Genomic DNA, 22,335 nt, shown 5'->3' on the forward strand with positions numbered 1-22,335 from the left:
AATGAGAAGCCACCACAATGAGAAGCCCATGCACCGCAATGAAGAGTAGCCCCCGCTTGCCGCAACTAGAGAAAGCACACGCACAACAACGAAGACCCAATGCAGCAAAACAAAAAGATTATTCATTTCTAACAATTAGGGTTATTCCACGACAACATGAATCTGGTCAGTAACTCTCCTTACTGAAATCCTTGAATCGCTTTCAGGACAAGTCCCAATTCCTCAGCAAGTCATGAAGGTGCTGCAGCATCTATTTTCTGGTTTCCCGTTTTGTTTCATCTGTCCTTTAAATCCTAACTATTTGCAGTTTAAAATGTGTCTTGATGTCACATGCCCATGTACCTCCTGCCCCTTCTGTTTGATATGCCCACCCCTTCCCTTTAATTTGGCCACTTCCTACTCACCCTCAAAACACAGCTCAGGTAACACCTCTCTCTGAGAGCCCTGACTGCTCATGTGGGTTAAGTACTGTCTTCTCTCTTCCACAGCTCCCTGTGATCACCTCCAGAAAATCACACACAAGTACAGAGTGTAATTGCCTATCCACTCATCCATCTTCCTACCTGTCTGTAAATTCCTTAAAGGCTAGAACTGGGTCTTTTATCTCTTAATCCCCAGGGTCTTGCAAAAAATTGGTACACAGTATGAGCTCAAGTATATAAATGTCTTTTTAATAAACAAATAAACAAATCAATATATACCTTTGTGAGCTGATAGAAAAACATCCTAATTTTTTTTCTGAAGTAGAAAGGAAGTTGCTAAACATATTTATGAGTATAAATTATGTCTATTTTAATCATCAAAGAAATAACAAGGTCCATACAGAATTAACTTATGTTTTGGGGTTCAATGACAGCTCTCAACGAAACAAGAAATGACAAATTGCAGGACCACTCCTTAGTTTCCTAACTGTAGGAAGTGTTGGCTTATGACAACTAAGTCTTTACAACTCTAACTGCCAGATTCAGTCCTACTAGTCAGTAATCACTAACTGTAGTTGAGGAGCATGGTAAACTGCTACAGCTCCCAGGTGATCCAGGCATCCAACCAGATGCACTATGTATACCTCACCATGTGAGATAATTGCTTGTCATAATTACTTTGATGATAAGACAGGATCTTCACTGTCATTTCTGACTTGAATGAATAATCTACTCACACTGTTTAACCTAAATCCTACCGATTCATTCACACCTCACCAAAAGCCAGAGTCATTCTTCTCAATAGTGAGGTTTATTCTTATAGGAAGTAGAAGAAGCTGCACAGGCCCCAAGTATCTTCTGCCCCAAGTAGAGAGGCCTAGGAACCAAAAAATCTACAGAAGTGGTATTTCAGAAATGGGGAGAAAAAGGAGGACTGACCAGTGCCTGTTGTCCAAGAGTGGTGGTCTTTACCAACACAGAGAAGGGCAGAGGGTACCTAAAGACATCACCAGCATGAGACAGAGACTCCAGAGTTTAGAGGTGCAATCCTGCAGCATTTTCTGCATCTCTACTTTCTTCCTCTCTGAGAAACTCCTTCTGACTTGTTTTAAAGCACTGTCTATATCAGTAAAAATTCAGATTGTGAAAGAGTCTACTGGATAAAAGACCCCACATCTTCAATGAATAAATTGCATGGAAAAAAGCAAGGAAATGGAGGGGGAAACCATGCATTAAAGAGACTTTAAAAACAAAAAAAAACCTAATTGCAGTTTATAGACATTATCTGGGTCCCGGATCAAACAAACTTAAATATATATATAATATTTATATATCTATTTTATATATTTACATATATTTAACACATTTATATATTTAATACATATTAGCTATGATAATATCATGGTTACATTTTCTAAAAAATCTTCATCTTTTAGAGGTGCATAGTGAAATTTATAACTGAAATGATATGATTTGCTTCAAAATAATACAGAAAGGGAGAAAAAATAGGTAGGATGTAGATAAAACGAGATTGGCTATGAGATGCTAATGGTTGAAGCTGGGAGTCCATTATAATAGTCTGTCTACTTTTGTGTGTGTGTTTGAAATTTTTTATAATCAAAAGTTGTAACTGAGCCTGAGAATATTCCTCTACAGAAATAATTCTAATGTATTGAAAAATAAGACAGTGTCCTATGCTTTTTCAGTCTTACTATGGAAAAAAGTCAAAATGGAAAAGGTTAATTCAAACATTAATTCAAATAAGTAAATAAAATTCAAATAAAAAATAAATAAAATAGGTATTTACCAAACAATTCAAATGATGGGATTCTTCATTAATGCTTGGCATATTAGATTTTCTACTATATTAATGTAACTAATGGATATTACTATAGCCCTTTAAATTAATTTCTATCCCGTTAAAATGTTAACAGTACTAAGTACTTGGCTACAAATACAGATTTAAGTAGTATTTTTCTATTTTTACTTATTTTACACTTACAGATAAATTACTGAGTATCACAACATCAAGATACATCTTAAAGTATTAAGAATATATTTATACACGTGAAAATGTTCAGCCTGCCTTTGCTTCAGTGAAGTGTGCAAAATTTTCAACTACATGAACAAGTTCTACCTTAATATGTACTTACAGGTGGGTGAACTGGTTGCCAGGTTGATACATGTAAATACAAAAAATGCTTACATAGCCCCCAAATATTTCCTTAAATTAACCAGTAAATTCAAAATAATTTTCAAGTATATCTGTGGATGTGTGATATTGACCTAAATATGGGTAAACGGCAGTTAGATTTTTATTTAAAAACATACTTTATAAATGCCCAATAAGCAACAGGGCCCTAATTACACCCAGAGGACTGTTACCAATGAAGAAAGGGGGGAGCCGGACACCTTTTCTGGAAGGTGGAGGTGAATGGGTACATCTCTGATGTCCACAAATTGAGTGAGCTGAGAACGTTGCAGTTCAGCTTAATTTTAAGGTTTGAGTTTAGTTAGGGATGTCTAGGCTTGTTTTTCCAATTTTCCTACAGTACCAATCTTGGCTTAAATCACATAAAGTCTTCTCTTTGAAAATTAAAACAACCACAACAACAATAATGATGATGCAAATCCTGCTCAAATATTATATCCCTTCTTGCCTATGCATGGCTTTTGCCTGGCAGAGGTGAGAGGGTCTCTGCCCTTTCGCTCAGGTTGCCACACAACTGGAGGCAACCCGCACAGTCTCCTCTCCAGCAAAGCCCCCGGCCTGTGGCTCTTTTGGGGTTTGTTGCCCCTTTCTCTTCTTTTTTGCACAGGGAGCGCCACGCATGACTCGCATTAGAATTGCACTGGTTTCACCCAAGACATTGCATCTCCAGGGCAACGGAGAGCAAACGCGGGGTCGGGGTGGGCCGGGCCGCGCGGAGGACCACCCCCAGCACCACGCCTCTCACCTGCCCGCCGCCGGGGTCGCCCCGCACCCGCGTATCGAGCGCGTCGTGCCCAGTTTCGTCTTCGCCCGAGCTGTAGATGAGCCGGAGTGGCACGATGCTCTGGCGCTCCAAGAAGCGGTTTTCTTCCCTCCTCTCCAGCTCCGTCAACGAGGCGTCTCCTCCAGGCAGGAAAGGGGGAAGGAGGAATTGGGGAGAAAAGGCGAAAATAATGACCCTGACCCACAATCGTCCATCCTGCGGTCCAACGTCTCCCTTATGAAGATCCCACCTCCCCCTCCCTCCCGGACCCCATCTGGTAAGGATGCAGAGACACAAGACGCAGAGCCTTGGACCAGCTAATCTGAGAGCATCCAGGATCGGGGCCCAGAAGCAGAGCACCCCTCTCCCATCCTCCGCATTCCTCTTTTACTTCAGAAGAAAAACAGGCATTTGACCTAAAGCTTCTAATGCATCCACACCGTATTTTTGCTTCACTTCTCTCCACCCTTCTAAAAAAACAAAAAAATCTCCCTGCGCACTCGGGAAATGGAGATGCCTCTTTACAAATGCGCTTGAGGGCTGCAAAGATGCCCGGAAAATGGTACGTCCTGGAGCCACAGAGGGCGGCGAACTTACCTGCCCGGCCGCAGCCCGCCGGGGGACAGGTCCCCAGGGCGCAGAGCAGCAAGAAGGGCACGGATACAGCCGCCGCCGCCTGCATGGTGCAGCCGTCAGCCCTCCTCGCCCGAGACGCTCAGCTCCTCATGCCCGGGCAGCCGCGTCCGGGTCCCGCGCCCCGCAGCCCCGGCTCGCCTGGGCCGCCCCCTCCCAGCCCCTGCCGGTGTTGCGGCGACCGCGGCGCTGCAGCCTCCACCGCGGCGCTGCCTCAGTGCTGCATTGTGCTCCGCGGGCGCTTCCGCTGGCGGGGGGAGCGAGCGAGTGCTGCATTGGGCGGTTGGCTGTAGCTAAGTGGTTTCTAGCGCCACCCACCTCATCCCCTGGCAGAGGTTCCGGAGGGCGACGAGAGCTCGGCGGGGAGCGAGCGCCGGGTGCACTTTCCTCCGTGCGCGGGCAGGGGCGCGCGCACGAGAGTCAGCTGGGAAATGTAGTTCTCTCTCCACTTCCCGCTCATCTCCAAGACGGCGCGGACTGTCGCGACCTCGTGAGCACAGGGTCATTTACAAACTGGACACGGGAGGGCGGAAAAGGTCGAAAGAAAGAAAGGTCATCCATGGCAAGGCCTCCGGGCCCCAAGCATGCACGAATGCGCCGACGCGGGAGCCGGGATTCAGGCACTGCGTCGCCAAAGAACTGTAATAATGTTTCCTGCAGATTTAGTAGTTAATTTAAATTATTACCAGGCAATCATGCCCTCAAGAGTACATGGTAAGTTAATCATTCAACAAACATTGTTTGAGCACCTACTATGTGCATGGCAGTTGACAAGAGCAAGGGACACAACAGTGAAGGACACGGGTATGAGGCAACTGCTGTCAGATATATTGAGTGAATACCGTTTTGTACAGTACAGAGATGTTTTCCTCCTTCCCTGGAAGAATTTTTTTTTTAGTCTCTGCCTCTATTGACATGGTTTCAAGTCCATGCACCATCATGGTGATTTGAAAATACTCTCCGGTGTGTCAGTGTCCCAGCCCAATTGTGTTATCCAGAATTAAATACAACTTAGACATGGTTTCCCAAGCAAACAGTAGAGAAGGACTCTTTTTTCTGTTATCCTAAATTCTTGCCTAAGAGAAAAATCTATCATATTTCAGTAACCACATCCCACTAAGCTTATTGTCACTTCAAAAAATTTCCCCCAAATCTTCAACTAATGAGACCCGTAGGAATTCTATATATGACATGCAACTGAAGCCTGAATAAGGACTACGAAATTTCAATAGTGCACTTTAGACCTTGATGCAGAAGTTTCCGTAATAGTTACAGTAAAATAAAACTAGAACCCAAGGGCCTGGAAAAGCCCTTTACCTTCATTCCCTGCATTATGGACCCAAATCCTTACCCCAGTTCTCTCAGTTGGGAAAATTAATTTTACAGGTTTTGTAACTGTTCTGCTTCTCTAAGTATACCCCACAATTTTTAAATTTAAATATATTGCTGTTATGAACAATGCCTCCCTGCGCATGTGTTGTGAGCATTTCTCTAAGGCAGATACCAAGACAAGAAATTGCTTGGTTCACAGGGTTTGCGCGTTTTTTAAATGTAATAAATACATGCCTTTAAACCATTCCATCTCCCTGGGACAGAATGGACCTCCTAAGAGGCAAGGTAAGTGAGAAGATTCCTCTGGCACTAAGCTACAGTTTCCCAAGCAATGTGTTATGGGGGCAGAGGAGTGGGAATAAGCTTGTCTCAGTAGCACTTCAAAACACAGCATCCCATCCTATAGGGACACAATCTCCTTTGAATCTCTTGGAAGGTAGTGCATTTCGGGCAACATCTTTCCTATTTCATATATATATCTACATATTTGTGGGAATTTTGCTGTTTTTCTTCTTTCATTTGATTCCCACTAGCTAGTTCATTAACACATTTCTCACCTCGCATATTTCTCTTTTTTTTGATGAGAACATTTAAGTTCTATGCTTAGCAAATCTCTATTTAATACCGTTTTTATCAACTGTAGTCACCATTTTTTACATTAGATCTCAGATATTATTCGTCTTATAGCTGAAAGTTGGCATGCTTTTACCAACCTCTGTTTCCCCCATTCCCAGCCTCTGGTACCCATGTTTCTACTCTCTATTTCTATAAGTTTTACTTTTTTTTTATTCCACATATAAGTGATATGCAGTATGTCTTTCTCTGACTTATTTTACTTATAATGTCTTCAGGTCCATCCATGTTGCCACAAGTAGCAGGATTTCCTTCTTTCTTATGGCTGAATAATATTCCAGTGTGTGTGTGTGTGTAGATATACACACACACACACACACACACATATATATATATATATATATATATATATATATATATATATGGGCTTGGCCAAAAAGTTCGTTCAGTTTTAAGTAAAAATAAGACACATTTTTCATTTTCATGAAGAACTTTATTGAACAACGTATTCCCTAACTGAACGAACTTTTTGGCCAACCCAATATATATACACACACCACTATTCCTTTATCCATTCATTTGTTGATGGACATTTCAGTTGTTTCCACATCTTGGATAGTGTGAATATGCTGCAATGAACATGGGGCTGCAGCAGTTTGGGGGGAAGCTTCCACTCCAGCCCCGCCACACCAAGAGTTAGGAGTTACAGGTTTGGAGAGAAACTAAAGCCATAGTTTTTGACCCCCTGAGGCTAACCCTGATTCATAAGGCTACCTGCACCTCTGGATTTTGGATTCACAAATCAAGTCCAAGCCCATTCTTATGTCACCATCAAGGCCCCCAAAAGACATTCTCACTACTTCTGTTTGTTTTTGTACATTTTATTAGAAAGAACTATAAAATAGCCATTTAGACACTTTACCTCTTCAGTATGCAAATATAAATAAGATGTAATATAGGAAACCTTTGTTTTCATATAAGAATACGTCTGTCCAGTTTCTGCTATACATTATTAAGGTTTCATTCACAGAGCCAAAAAAAGTATGTCTTCTTTGCAAAAATGTCTGTTTAGTTCCTCTGCCCATTTTTAATTGGATTATTTGTGGAGTTTTATTTTTGTTTGTTTTGTGGAGTTTTTTGTTATTTTTTGTGTTTTGTTTTATTTTGGTTTTTTGCTATTGCATTGTATGAGTTCTTCATATATTTTGGATATTAATCCCTTATCAGATACATGATTTGCAAATATTTTCTCCCATTCAGAAGGCTGACTTTTCGTTTTGTTGATGGGTTCCTTTTCTGTACAGAAGCTTTTTAGTTTAATGTGTCCCACTTATTTATTTTTGCTTTTGTTGCCTATGCTTTTGGTGTCAATTCCAAAAAGTCATCACCAAGACCAATATTAAGGAGCTTATCCCATATGTTTCCTAGTTTCAGGTCTTAGGCTTAAGTGTTATGAGTTTCCAGTCTTACATTTAAGTCTTTAAGCCATTTTAAATTGATTTTTGTGTATGGTATAGAATAGGGGTCTAGTATCATTCTTTTGCATGTGGCTGTCCAGTTTTCCCAACACCATTTACTGAAGAGACTGTCCTTTCTCTATTGTATATTTTTGGCTCCTTTGTTATAAATTAATTGACCATATATGCATGGGTTTATTTCTGGGCTCTCTATTCTGTTCCTTTGATAGATGTGTCTGTTTTTATGCCAATACTCTACTGTTTTGATTACTATTGCTTTGTAATATTGTTTAAAATCAGGAAGTATGATGCCTCCAGCCTTGTTTTTCTTTCTCCATGTTGCTTTGGCTATTTGGGCTTTTTGTGGTCCAATACAAGTTTTAGGATTTTTTTGTTTATTTCTGTGAAAAATGTCTTTGGAATTTTGATACAGATTGCATTGAATCTGTAGTATGGACATTTTAACAATATTAATTCTTCCAATCCATGAACGAAGGATACCTTTCCATTTACTCGTGTCTTCTTTGATTTCTTCCATCAATGTTTTATAGTTTTCAGTGTACCCATTTTTTACCTCCTTGGTTAAACTTATTCCTAGTTATTTTATTCTTTTTAATGCAATAGTAAGTGGGATTGTTTTCTCCATTTCTCTTTCTGAGAGTTAATTATTAATGTAAAGAAATGAAATTGATTTTTGTATTTGATTTTGTATCAGGTTTGGCTTGCAGGTGATGCTGCCATAAGCCATCAGAAACCCATAAGATGTCAGATTGAAAAGAGTGCAGTGTTAGGAACCCAACAATCTTGTCAGTATGAAGTCCTCCAAGATGCAGGCCATAAAACACTTAAAGAAGTAAAGGTATTTTACAACCCAAACAACATTGCAATATGTTGATACTGATTGAGACTTGTCTGGAAGGCTGCTTTCCACTTGCCTCCTTGTTATAAGAGGTTATAAGCACCCTGCTCCAGGGAGCTGGTTCAGAAGATCAGAGGTCAGTGGGATCCAATAACTCATGGGTAGACCAGTCTGTGACTCTACTGTGGCCACAGATACAAATCAAAGAGGAAATCTAAAAATGCCTAAAGACAATGAAAATGAAAACACAATGATCCAAAATCTGTGGGTGCACCAAAAGCAGTTCTAAGAGGGAAGATTATAGCAATACAAGACTATCTCAGGAAACAAGAAAAATCTCAGGTAAATAACCTAACCTTATGCCTAAGACAACTAGAGAAAAAGGACAAACAAAACCCAAAGTTACTAAAAAGAAAGAAATCATAAAGATCAGAGCAGAATTAAATGAAATAGAGACTAAAAAAAAAAGAAAGTAAAGAAAAGATCAATGAAACTAAAAGCTGGTTCTTTGAAAAGGTAAACAAAATTGATAAACCCTTAGCCAGACTTATCAAGAAAAAGAGGGAGAGGGCCCAAATCAATAAAATCTGAAATGAAAAAGGAGAAGTTACAACCGACACCACAGAAATACAAATGATCATAAGAGACTACTGCCAGCAACTATATGCCAATAAAATGGGCAACCTAGAAGAAATGGACAAATTCTTAGAAAGGTACCAATCTCCCAACACTGAACCAGGAAGAAATAGAAAATATGAATAAACCAATTACCAGTACTGAAATTGAATCAGTAATTTAAAAACTCCCAATAAACAAAAGTCCAGGACCAAATGGCTTCTCAGGTGAATTCTACCAAACACTTAGAAAAGAGTTAACACCTATTCTTCTAAAACTGTTCCCAAAAAAATTGCAGAGGAAGGAACACTTCCAAACTCACTCTGTGTGACCACCATCATGCTGATACCAAAACCAGACAAAGATACCACAAAAAAACGAAAGTTACAGGCCAATATCACTGATGAACATAGATGCAAAACTCCTGAACAAAATACTAGCAAACAGAATCCAACAACACATTAAAAGGGTCATACATCATGATCAAGTGGGATTTAACCCAGGGATGCAAGGATTTTTCAATATCTGCAAATCAGTCAATGTGATACACCACATTAACAAATTGAAGAATAAAAACCATATGATCATCTCAATAGATTCAGAAAAAGCTTTTGACAAAATTCAACACCCATTTATGATAAAAACTCTTCAGAAAGTAGGCATAGAAGGAATCTACCTCAACATAATAAAGGCCATATATGACAAACCCACAGCTAACACCATACTCAAAGGTGAAAAGCTGAAAACATTTCCTCTAAGATCAGGAATAGGACAAGTATACTGACTCTCACCACTTTTATTCAACATAGTTTTAGAAGTCCTAGCCACAGCAATCAGAGAAGAAAAAGAAATAAAAGGAATCCAAATTGTAAAAGAAGTAAAACTGTCACTGTTTGCAGATGACATGATGCTTCATAGAAAATCCTAAAGATGCTATCAGAAAACTGCCAGAGCACATAGGTAAAGTTGCTGATTACAAAATTAATATACCAAAATCTGTTGCATTTCTATATGCCAACAATGAAATATCAGAAAGAGAAGTTAAGGAAACAATCCCATTTACCATCGCATCACAAAGAATAAAATACCTAGGAATAAACCTACCTAAGGTGACAAAAGACCTGTACTCCAAAAACTATAAGACTCTGATGAAAGAAATTGAAGATGACACTAACAAGTGTAAAGACATACCTTGTTCTTGGATTGGAAGAATCAATATCATTAAAATGACTATACTACCCAAGGCAATCTACAGATTCAATGCAACCCCTATCAAATTGCCAGTGGCATTTTCCACATAACTAGAATGAGTAACTTAAAATTTTTTATGGAAACACAAAAAGCCCCAAATAGCCAAAACCATCTGGAGAAAGAAGAATGAAGCTAGAGGAATCATGCTTTCTGACTTCAGACTATACTACAAATTACAGTAATCAAAATGGTATGGGGCTTCCCTGGTGGCGCAGTGGTTGACAGTCTGCCTGCCGATGCAGGGGACGTGGGTTCGTGCCCTGGTCTGGGAAGGTCCCATGTGCCACGGAGCGGCTGGGCCCATGAGCCATGGCCACTGAGCCTGCGCGTCCAGAGCCTGTGCTCTGCAACGGGAGAGGCCACAACAGTGAGAGGCCTGCGTACCGCAAAAAACAAACAAACAAACAAAAAACAACAAAATGGTATGGTACTGGCACAGAAACAGACATATAGATCAATTGAACAGGATACAAAGCCCAGAAATAAACCCACATACCTATGATCAATAACTCTATGAGAAAGGAAGTAAGAATATACAATGGAGAAAAGACAGTCTCTTTAATAAGTGGTTCTGGGAAAACTGTACAGCTACATGTAAAAGAATAAAATTAGAATATTCTCTAACACCGTATACAAAAATGAACTCAAAATGGATTAAAGACCTAAATGTAATACTCAATACTCTAAAACTCCTAAGGAAAACATAGGGAGAACAACACTCTTTGACATAAATCGCAGCAATATCTTTTTGGATCCACCTCCTAGAGTAATGAAAATAAAAACAAACAAACGAAAAACAAATGGGACCTAATTAAACTCAAAAGCTTTTGCACAGCAAAGGAAACCATAAACAAAATAAAAAGACAACCTACAGAATGGGAGAAAATATTTGCACATGATGCAACCAACAAGGGATTAATGTCCAAAATATACAAACAGCTCATACGACTCAAAGCAAAAAAACAAATAATGCAATCAAAAAATGGGCAGAAGATCTAAGTAGACACTTCTCCAAAGAAGACATACAGATGGCAAATAGGCACATGAAGAAATGCTCACCATCACTAATTATTAGAGAAATGCAAATCAAAACTACAATAAGGTATCACCTCACTCCAGTGAGAATGGCCATCATCAAGAAGTCTACAAAGAATAACGCTGGAGAGGGTGTGAAGAAAAGGGAACTCTCCTACACTGTCAGTGGGAATGTAAATTGGTATAGCCACTATGAAAAACAGTACGGAGATTCCATAGAAAACTGAAAATAGAACTACCATACGATCCAGCAATCCCATTCCTGTGTGTATGTCGGAAGAAAACTCTAATCTGAAAAGATACATGCACCCCAACGTTCATAGCAGCACTATTTACAATAGCCAAGACATGGAAGCAACCTAAATGTCCATCAACAGATGAACGGATAAAGAAGATGTGGTACATATATACAATGGAATATTACTCAGCCATAAAAATAGAATGAAATAATGCCATTTGCAGCAACATGGATGTACCTAGAGACTATTATAATAAGTGAAGTCAGACAAAGACAAATATTATATGGTATCGCTTGTATGTTGAAAAATTATACAAATGAACTTATTTACAAAACAGAAACAGAGTCACAGATGTAGGAAACAAACTTATGGTTACCATGGGGGAAGGGGAGGAGGGATAAATGGGGAGACTGAGATTGACATATACACACTACTATATATAAAATAGGTAACTAATACGGACCTACTGTATGGCACAGGGAACTCTACTCAATACTCTGTAATGACCTATATGGGAAAAGAATCTAAGGAGTGTATATTATATGTATAACTGATGCACTGTGCTGTACAGCAGCAACTAACACAACATTTTAAGTCAACTATACTCCAATAAAAATTTTAAAAAAAGAAAAGAAGATATGGTGTATGTATACACACACACACACACACACACACACGCACGCACACACACACTGGAATATTACTGAGCTGTAAAAAAGAATGAAATAATGCCATTTGCAGCAACATGGATGGATCTAGAGATTATCATACTAAGTGAAGTAAGCCAGGCAGAGAAAGAGAAATATCATATGATATCACTTTTATGTGGAAGCTAAAGAAAAATGATATAAATGAACTTATTTACAAAACAGAAATAGACTCACAGGCATAGGAAACAAACTTATGGTTACCAAAGGGGATGGAGGGTTGGGAGGGAATAAATTAGGAGTTTGTGATTAACATATACACACTACTTGGTATAAAATAGTTAAACAACATGAACCTACTCTATAACACAGAGAACTGTATTTAATATCTTGCAATAACCTACAATGGAAAAGTTATATATATATAACCATCACTTTGCTATACACCTGAAACTAATAAAAAATTGTAAATAATACTTCAATTTTGAAATGGTTTTTAAAAATCATGGAAGACATCATAGAAGACTGAATGTTCATCCTGAATTTTAGAGGTGAGGAGGAGTTTGTATGATGGACAAGGGAAGTAAAAGGTGGGTGTTCCAGAAATATTGCCAGCACAAGCAGTAGGACCTAGAAATTTGAAAATTCTAAACATTAGTGAAAACTTTTCATATGCTTAGCTATCTCTATGTTTTTAAAGGTCCTAATACTGCAGGGTGGGGAAATAGAGTTACCTCCTTTCCAGAGGAGGGGAAATTTGAGCTGAGTCCTGAGGATGGGAGTTGGATAAGTAGAGATGTCAGGAAGGAGGGCTGATGCTGCATTAGCCATCGTGTGATGGTGAAGGAAAGGCCAGACACTGCACAGATGTCAGCAATGACATCAGTTAGCTGCTGAACCAGCTGAATTTGTTTCAGGTACTTCAGTTGAGTTTTCTATTATTTTTAATAAAATGCATTCCTAACTCTAGAGAATCCAATACCACAACGGAGTACTAAAAGCAAGAGGCTTTAAAATACGGAACTGGTTGGGTAGAGGGGTTAGGATAGTGGGCAGTGAGGACCTACAACTTTCCTAGGCTGCTGATAATAGTGGAAAAATTGGTCAAATTATCATCTGCTGTGTTTGGGGACTAAGAAAATGTAACAGGAACAAGGCTATAGTTTTAGGAGAAATGTTTGGAAAATCTCAGGTTTTTCATGTGTGTTGAGTACTTCTTGTTGTTGAAAATAAAAGGATGGAAAAAAATATACAATCAAAATAAAGTTGGTGTAGCTTTATTAATGTCAAGTAAAATAGACTTTGAACCCAAAAAAAAAAACTCACTAGAAATGGATTTACTTCATATGGATATATAGCTTAATGCACCAATTGTAACAATTCTAAACTCGTATTGCCTAATACTTGCCTAAAACAAGTTTAGTATTCAAAATGTATAAAGCAGAAAGTGAAGGAAATGATTAGGTGAAAAGTGGAAGGGGAATATTATGGGTCAGGCTGGCAAGAACTGAACTCAGTGATCAATGTTAACATTACAGAGACAACCAAACCGCATCTGTACATTGCACATGGAAGTGTACACCACCACTTATGAGGTATTCTTGCTAAAAATTTGAACCTCAATCTGATCAAGGCTCTAGATCATGGGAAATGCAGAGTACAGAGGAACAGATAAAGCCTAACCACAGGAAGGTAATCAGTGAAATGTGGAAATGTGGAAAAACACAGGACAAATGGGCCCAGTGTCTTCAATAAATACATTTAAAGGGGAGAAAAGGATAAATGTATACATTAAAATAGATTTAGGACACTGTCTTAGCCTGGGTCCTCCTGAAAGTGAATATTTTACGTGGGAGTGTGAACCCAGAGATTAAGGAAGTAAAACAGAGAAAGAAAAAGAGTAAAGACAGGTTACTGATCAGGAAATCTTTCAATCCCATGGGATCTTCTGAGGCCCCATATGAAACACATTTCTGAAACATCGTAGGGGAGAAAGAGGGAAAAATTTATCGGCTCACATTCCCCACTGGTCAAAGTTTGCTCCCAGGGCATTAACTTGCCCTTCTGGGTTTTGCCCGTACATGAAGAACAAGCAGTTTCCTATGCTAGTAAAAGAGTCCTGAGAACATTAGCCGTTCCAGGCAAACTTGCACTTTGTTTTTTGGTTTTTTTAAAGATTTTTTTAAATAGTTAATTTATTTTCCCTACAGTTCAATTCTTTTATTATTATTTTATTTATTTTTGGCTGCATTGGGTCTTCATTGCTGTGCACAGGCTTACTCTAGTTGTGGCGAGCAGGGGCTACTCTTTGTTGTGGTGCACAGGCTTCTCATTGCGGTGGCTTCTCTTGTTGCAGAGCATGTGCTCTAGGCGTGCAGGCTTCATTAGTTGTGGCACGCATGCTCAGTAGTTGTGGCTCACGGGCTCTAGAGCATAGGCTCGCTCAGTAGTTGTGGCACACGGGCTTAGTTGCTCTGCGGCATGTGGGATCTTCCCGGACCAGGGCTCGAACCCATGTCCCCTGCATTGGCAGGCGGATTCTTAACCACTGCACCACCAGAGAAGTCACTTTCTTTCTTCCTTTCTTTTTTTTTTTTGATGCTGACCATCTCTAAAGTCTTTATTGAATTTGCCACAATACTGCCTCTGCTTCATGCCTTGGCTTTTTGGCTGCAAGGCATGTGGGATCCCAGCTCCCCAACCAGGGCTCGAACCCTCACCCCCACATTGGAAGGCGAAGTCCCAAACATTGGACCACCAGAGAAGTCCCGGAACTTTGGATTTGATGGCTTAGCTCAGTGAGGGGGACTGAGGTCAAAGCCCAAGAGGAGAAGTCTAATAGGAGACCCTCTCCACATTAACCTGGGACACCAAAGGGCCCAGAGTAAGGGTGAATGACGTATATCCAAAATCTCCCCCTCATCCACAGAGGACTACAGAGAAAATGGCCTTGGCACTGAGCTGGGTTGAGGGATGGGGAAAGGAGGGAAACTGGTTCCTAAGTATACAGCACCATCTTATGTGGGCCTTATGGGAATTTGCAGGCAAGCCTGTCCCCAAAAGTCATGAATTCAGGACACAGCATCATCAGTGAAGTACTCCTTTGAAAAGAACTTCTGAATTTAATACCCAGTGAAGTCTTCAGATTTACGTATGAATTTATAGGAGATAAGGGCTAGAAGAATATATTAAATGACACTTTTTGGTAAACAATCCAATCCAGAAAGATATTCTACAAGAAAAATGACCCAGTTTTTTTCAACAAATAGATGGTACAAAAAGTCAGAGTGGGAAACAGGGAACTGTTTAAGATAACAAAAGACTTGTTATATATTAAGCACATATAAACCAAATGCAAAGTGTAGACCTTACTTGGATTCTAATAAGAAAAAAATCAGGGAAATTTGAATAAGGACTGGCTGTTAGGTGATATCAAGGAATTATTGCTTAATTTATTAGGTATCATAATTGTAAGGAACTGCACCAAGAAACGGAGGAGAGCTTAAACAAGCTTTATTTGGGAACGCCCCTGGGCGAGGTTCACGGGTCCGAGAGAAAGGGGCCAGAGAAGTCGCGCCCGGGCGAGGGTTTGGGCAGAATTTATAGGGGGAGAAGGGAAAGGGGTGTGGTGAATCCAGGCGGGCGCAGGGTATTCCTTATTTGGTGGTCTTTTCGGGTATCGTGGCAATATCTGGTGCCGGTCGCATCAGTCTTGGGACCGTTAGTCCCGCCCCTCGAAAGGCGGGAAGGCTGGGCCAGGTCAGTTCCTGGAACTGGGTGGTCCGGAAAGTCTCCAGGTCAGTTTCAACCTGTGAGTCTGATTGCGTTCTCCTGCCTCGGGCCAGTTGGCCTTACAATAATGATATTGTGGATTTTTTAAAAAGTCATTTGTTAAAGATACATGCCGACGTATAATATTTATGAGTAAAAATGTATGACATCTGGCATTTTGCTCTAAAACACTTAAAAATATATTAGGAGGAGCATAGGTAAATTGTTTACTCACAAACTGGCCCCCATACACAGAGGGCAAGGAGAGACTAAAGAAAGAGGCAGACCACTCCAGATTGCAGGTGGCAGGTTTAATAAGCAAGGGAACTTCCTTACAAGGCTTGTCTTGAGTGGCCACAAGACAGGTAGATCTCCGCACCAGCCTTATAGAATCTTAACGTTTACATAGAGGCCTTAAGTAGGTTCAGTCACATATACTATCCAGAAGGTCTCAACAACTCTCTCAAGGCTGCAGCCCTGAAACAGCTCCCACTGCAGGAACGGAGGGTAGAACTGTACATTCCAAGAACAGGGTGTAACTGAGCAGGAACCTACGGGGCTTCCCAGGATGGGCCCTTCCCTCATATCCTCCGCTTTATCTCCTCTCTGAAGTACCTAGATAACAGTATCTAATGCACATTCCTGAGTTGTTTTTACAAATGTGGAAACCCCCCACCAGGTGGAAGATGTTAACTACTTGATGATCATATGAGCATGTAGCCCCCAGACCTACTGACACCTAAAGATTGATAATGTTAACCCCTGTGACACTGCCCTGTTACCTCACCATCAGCCAATCAGAGAATTGTGCACAAGCTGATCACATACTCTGCAGACTGCCCTCCACCACCACCTGGCCTTTTTAAATGCTTTGCTGAAACCCTTCAGGGAGTTCAGGTTTTGGAGGGGCATGAGCCACCTGTCTCCTTGCATGGCCCTGCAGCAAACCTTTCTCTGCTCCAAACTCTGACATTTCCGTTTGTTTGGCCTCACTGTGTGTCAGGTGCACAAACTTGTACTAACAAGGGGAGGGGGCAAGGGGCCCCCAATTGCCTGCATCCAGCTCCAGGGTCAACTGGTGGTTATCTCTTTTCAATTACCTCTCTGACAATAAGAATGGCAAAATGTTGATAATTTTTGGAGCTCGGTGACAAGTCCACTTTACTATTTTCTCTACTTTTGCAGGTTTTAAAATTTCTATTATAATTTTTTTCTTTTTTTTTTTTTTTTTCGGTACGCGGGCCTCTCACTGCTGTGGCCTCTCCCGTTGTGGAGCACAGGCTCTGGACGCACAGGCTCAGCGGCCATGGCTCACGGGCCCAGCCGCTCCGCGGCATGTGGGATCCTCCCAGACTAGGGCACAAACTCGTGTCCCCTGCATCAGCAGGCGGACTCTCAACCACTGCGCCACTAGGGAAGCTCTCTATTATAAAATTTTGTAAGAAACAAAATGGTTCCAGACTGGTAGTTCCTTTGAGCACCTGGCAGAAGCAAATGCAAAACATCTCTGGAAGAAAGCAACTTCAAACTAGGCCTTTAAGAATCCTCAAAAATTGTTTTTAAGGAGCAATGGTACATGAATGAGAATCAGCAGAAATTATTTAGCAGAAACATACCTGCTAGGTCCTTAACTTTACACCATACACGAAAGTCAATTCTAGGTGGATTAACACTCTAAATGTCAACCTTTTAGAAAACAGTGTAGAAGGCTATATTTAAGACCTTTGGTTAGAGAATGATTTTTGAAAGAGGACACAAACCATAAACAAAAAGGTGGATAAATTTGACAACATTAAATAATTTTTGTTCATTTATGCTAGAACCTGGAGAAGATATTTATAGCATGTACAACCAACAAAAGATTATTATACAGAATGTGTAAAGAACTCCTATAAATCAATGGAAGAAACAATCAAAATGGGAGAAATTGGTGAATAGGCATTTCACAGAAGAGAAAATAGAAATACTTAATAAAGATGAAGAAGTGCTCAATGTCATTAATTATTGGGGAGATACAAATTAATACAATGATGTTGGTATGCATGAATAAAAGGTCTGACAATTTCAAATGCTGGAGAGGATACAGAGCAATCTGAATGTTTTTATACTGCTGCTTGGAGCACAATCACTTTGGAAAACAATTTGACATTATCTAGAAAGGAGTGCACTCACATACCATATGACTAAGCAATTCCACACCTCTATAGATACCGTAGAGGAGTCTCCAGACCAGCAGAACAAGCATTAGAAATAAAAATTCTCAGTCCTACCCCAGACTTTCTAAATCAGAAGCTCTGAGGATGGGGCCAATAATCTAGTTTAACAAGTCCTCCAGGTGATTTTAATGTACACTAAAATTCAAAAACGATTGTCCTAGAGATACTTTTTAAGACAATATATATGTATATATATACATATATATCTATATTTATATTTGCAAATTTATTGAGGTATAATTTACATATCATAAAATTGTTTTAAGCGCCCCCTAGAGAAACACTTGCACCAGGAGAGGTGTACTTTGGACATTCATAATAGCAATGTTTATAAAAAGTGGAAAGGGCCCAAATGTACATTACAGTAGAATGGATGAGTAAATTTTATATAATTGCTTAATTACTATTCATAAATGAAGGACAATCTAATACAGACATCAATGTTTATGAATCTCAAAAACATAAAGATGATTTCAACAACGATTTTCAGAAGAACAAATCCTATGAAATTCAAAAACGTGCAAAATTAAACATATGACTTAGTGATAAATTTTCTGTAAAAAAGAAAGGAAACATTAGTAAAAAAAAGACTGGTATTGGTCTATTTCTTAAGCTTGTTGATGACTACTTGGGTGTTATTATTGAAAAACTAAACTGTGCATATATGTTTATATGTGCTTTTGTATGAATAATATAGTTAAATAAAAAGAAGAAACATTGATTTTGTCTAAACAGGTGTTTGGTTGTGGACACTCATACAAAAAAGTTGATCAAAAGAAAGAAAAACACTTGAAAGCTACTAAATTTGGGGGGAAAATTGTCTCAAAAATCTTAAGCTTGCCTGGAAAACTTGAGATTCTTCAACACTTACTGTCCCCTGGATTCTGTATTTGCACCAACCGGGAGTGGCTTGTGAAAGTTGTGCCTATCCCCCAAAAAAGACATTTTCCCCAAAGCCCACAAGAGATGCTGCCATACGTGGCTTTGGAATAAGAACTTCTTCAAAAGAGGTACACCAAGAGCTGGGAGGGGATAGGTAAGGGAGATCCTTCCAGATAACAGAATCAGAGGCTGCCTAATCTCGCTGGCCCTGCAAGGAACTTTCTCCACTGTTGGAAGTGGGAGTCATTACCACCTGCCCAGCAGTATTTGGTATGTGCCATGGACTCTTGTCTTCTATGTATTTCCCATTCTTTCCTTTTCGGAGACCTTTGTATTGTAATTATCCTATTCTACCCTCGTTACTATAATATTAGGTATTTTGTGATGGGGGAGAAGCGACTTTCTTGTCCTTTAGCTCTCAACTGCCAAACCGTTAAGAGTGAATGATAGTGGGACTTCCCTGGTGGTCCAGTGGTTAGGACTCCGCACTTCCACTGCAGGGGGCACTGGTTCAATCCCTGGTCGGGGAACTAAATTCCCGCATGCTGCGTGGAGTGGCCAAAAAGAAAAAAAAAAAAATTGAATGACAGAGAAGACTTCAAACCAGTTTCAGTAGCTGGCTGAGACTTTGGGGTTGCCTTCCTTAGGGGTCTGACGACTACATTTAATGTAAAATGCCTACATTGGGGAGAAGGGTGTGCATGGGTATTAACAGTTCAAGGGGTGAGCTGGGCAGACTAACGAAACACACATTTCTAACTCTCTTCTTGACCACCTCCATCATAGAACCTGGGAAACGTTAGTCCTGTATTTGCTTTCCCAGTCTCCTTTGTACAACCAGGGATGGCCATGTGACATAGTTCTGGTCAATGATACATAAGTGAAAAATTTTTAGAGGGGCTTCTAGGAAAACTCTTTCGTACTTGATAAAAGGAATAGCTGATATTGGTTGCCCCATTTCTTTCTTCTTTGAATTTGGATATAATTTCAGGGGTTCTTGAAACTATGGGGAAAATGCCATGAACCAACTCCAGCAACCACCTACCCCAACACTTCTTTAGAGTAACAACAACAAAAACCCAGTGTTTAATTAAGCCACTGTTAGATTATTCTGTCATTTGCAGAAGAAAGCATTCCTAACCTATACATCACTGCAAAATGCTGATATTTCCAATCTCATTTTATGAGGACTTACTATGTAAAATGTCTAATACTTGCCAAGGCAAGTGTCCCTCTTTCATGTCCCTCTGTCCGTCATATATCCTAGAGCAATTTAGATACCTCTGGGAATAAATTACAGTTCAATTATACTTAAAAATAATTAAAGCAGAGGTCAAAAACATATACAATATTCTAATTAGCAAAGTTGTCAGTTTTCTCCAAGGTTAGGATAACATTTTCTATTTTGTTCTGAACTCTTATTTGTCATTCCTAATATTTTTCTTGACTCTTTTGGTCAGAAGAGTTTTCTACTCTAGAATCTTCGTGGAAGAGTCCACAACTGCACTAAGCCTATTTTAATTATTTCTCTCTAGATTCATTAACTTGTACTTACCTGCATAGCCATTCCCCTGCCACCTTTCTATAAGCTCACATAGCCTGGCACTTTATGCTATTTAATCTTTGTTAGTTTAGCTGCTGCCTAAAAGCAGGGCTAGGTGTTCATAAAGAGATAAAAGCTGGCGGCAGCAGCCCATAGGTGTGATTGGAGAGAGTACTGAGCAGGGCTCCTTCCCCTAAAATAACCCTAATTTCAGGATCACTCCTTGACCCAACTGTTGAAAGCCTTTTAACCTTAAAATGTCTCTATAAAAATGCAAATGTGGCTGGGAGGCTTCAAAGTTTATTGGCTAAGGTTGAGTTAGGAGGTAACGCTTTGGGTAGAGAGTAATTAACAAAAAGTAGTAAGGGTGTCAAAGGTGGGAACGAGACCTGCCTGGCTGCCTATGGAGGAGGACCGACTCTAGAACGGAAGAAAGGGCAGTGAAAAGGAAGGGGGGCACTTAAGCAATCTGTCTATATCATATTTTGCCTTTGGGACCTGAACTATCCCGGGAAGTATTTTTGAAATAAAGTATTGGAGCTCAACGAATTATTTGTCTTATTGTTTGTGGATTCTCCCTCCCAGATAATTTATAGAGGGCGCTTAAGCGGACCCCTAGGGAGCCTCAGAGTTTGACTCAATAATGATGGATTCCCTACCTCTTTTCCTGGTTACTAAACCAGATTCTGTGCAAATTACCAATCGCATTGTAATTCAACCTTGAAAAGAATTTTGTGGAGAATATTTCCAAAGGTTTAAAAAAATCTTAACTGAATTGTTTCTCTTTGTTTCCGCTTAAACCGCTACTCAATTTCTTTGAAGAACATGTTGCTTTAGCGACAACCAAACTGGACGCAGACACTCAGGACTACTGATTTTACATCACAGTTTTTTAAACGCCAAATTTGAAAACACGGCTGGACATTATGGAGAGGTGGGCCTCACACGTTCCAGAACCTTCTCACAACCAGAGAAAAACGCTGCACAAAGAAATAACCCATGTTCTGTGCATCCATTACATGCAAGGCGTTGCACTCCCTCGTCCCTCGTTATTTTACAAGGACACCTGCCAGACCAGGGAAAACGAGAGGGACAAGGTTTGCGGAGGCCGGTAAACAGCATCCCCAGCGCGGAGGGGTTGAGCGTGGAGGCCAAGTTTCTCGTGGGCAGCCAGGTGGAAGCGCGCGCCCTGCGGTTTTCCTGCGGGCCAATCGGGAGGCGGGTGGGAGGGGGCGCGGCCGGCCGGGGCAGGACCGGTTTTGGCTCCTCAGGGTTCTGCTCACGTGCGCGGGGCGGGCTGGGGCCCCAGAGCCGGCGCCTCCCGGTTCCCCGACCGCCATGGAGCGGCTGACGTTGCCCGCCGGCAGCGCGGCGGCCGTGGACGAGTACCTGGAGTACCGGAGGTGAGGCGGTGGCTCCGCGGGGCCAGGAGGCCCCGGTCAGGCCCGGTCCCTCTCGCTGGAGGAGCTCTGGAGGCGCGGGCGGGCCCGGCCCCCGTCGCGGGAGGAGCGCTGGAGGCGCAGGCAGGGGCCCAGCGCTGGCTCGCGGGGGCTCCCGGAATCCCTCACTGGGCTGGTGGGGGAAGCTTACATTGACTGCAGGTTTTCTCTTTCTGTAATTAAATATTGTACTGACACGCAGTTCTATTCTAATAAGTTTCTTCCGAGGCAATTTAAAAGGCCTCCCGCTCTGACCTCTTTGAGGAAGGATTATTAACTAGATTTATGCAAAATCCTTTTTTTGGTGTGTTCTTCTAAACTGCCAGTGTAGATTACACATTGAGTACTCGGGGCCTGTAAAAGCAGACATCAAGTTTGCATGTTAACTTAGTAATAGGGTAAGTTGTGAACTTCTAAACGTGCTCCTAACCCTGAGGGGCAGGTTT

At 40.7% G+C, this 22,335-nt stretch overlaps 2 protein-coding genes across 16 annotated transcripts in view; one reads left to right on the forward strand and one right to left on the reverse strand.

Moving 5' to 3' along the window:
- Positions 1–4,239, reverse strand: part of ADAM22 (ADAM metallopeptidase domain 22) — a 236,835-nt gene extending 232,596 nt beyond the window's left edge. For 10 of the 15 annotated variants that reach the window (XM_065883905.1, XM_065883903.1, XM_065883899.1 and 7 more), the window contains exons 1-2: positions 3,995–4,079; positions 3,380–3,537 (exon numbers count right to left, since the gene is read on the reverse strand). In XM_065883905.1, coding sequence (XP_065739977.1) covers positions 3,380–3,537; positions 3,995–4,079 — 243 coding nt within the window. Of the gene's footprint in view, positions 1–3,379; positions 3,538–3,994 lie in introns of all 15 variants that reach the window. The other 5 variants (XM_065883907.1, XM_065883906.1, XM_065883901.1 and 2 more) reach the window with 1 other exon arrangement.
- Positions 4,240–21,717: 17,478 nt separating this feature from the next.
- Positions 21,718–22,335, forward strand: part of FAM221A (family with sequence similarity 221 member A) — a 32,345-nt gene continuing 31,727 nt past the window's right edge. The window contains exon 1 of the mRNA XM_065883557.1: positions 21,718–21,853. Within this exon, the coding sequence (XP_065739629.1) occupies positions 21,789–21,853 (65 nt within the window). The 5' untranslated portion in view covers positions 21,718–21,788. The remainder of the gene's footprint in view (positions 21,854–22,335) is intronic.

The sequence above is a fragment of the Phocoena phocoena genome, chromosome 9 (genome assembly GCF_963924675.1).
Source record: "Phocoena phocoena chromosome 9, mPhoPho1.1, whole genome shotgun sequence".
Classification (NCBI taxonomy): domain Eukaryota; kingdom Metazoa; phylum Chordata; class Mammalia; order Artiodactyla; family Phocoenidae; genus Phocoena; species Phocoena phocoena.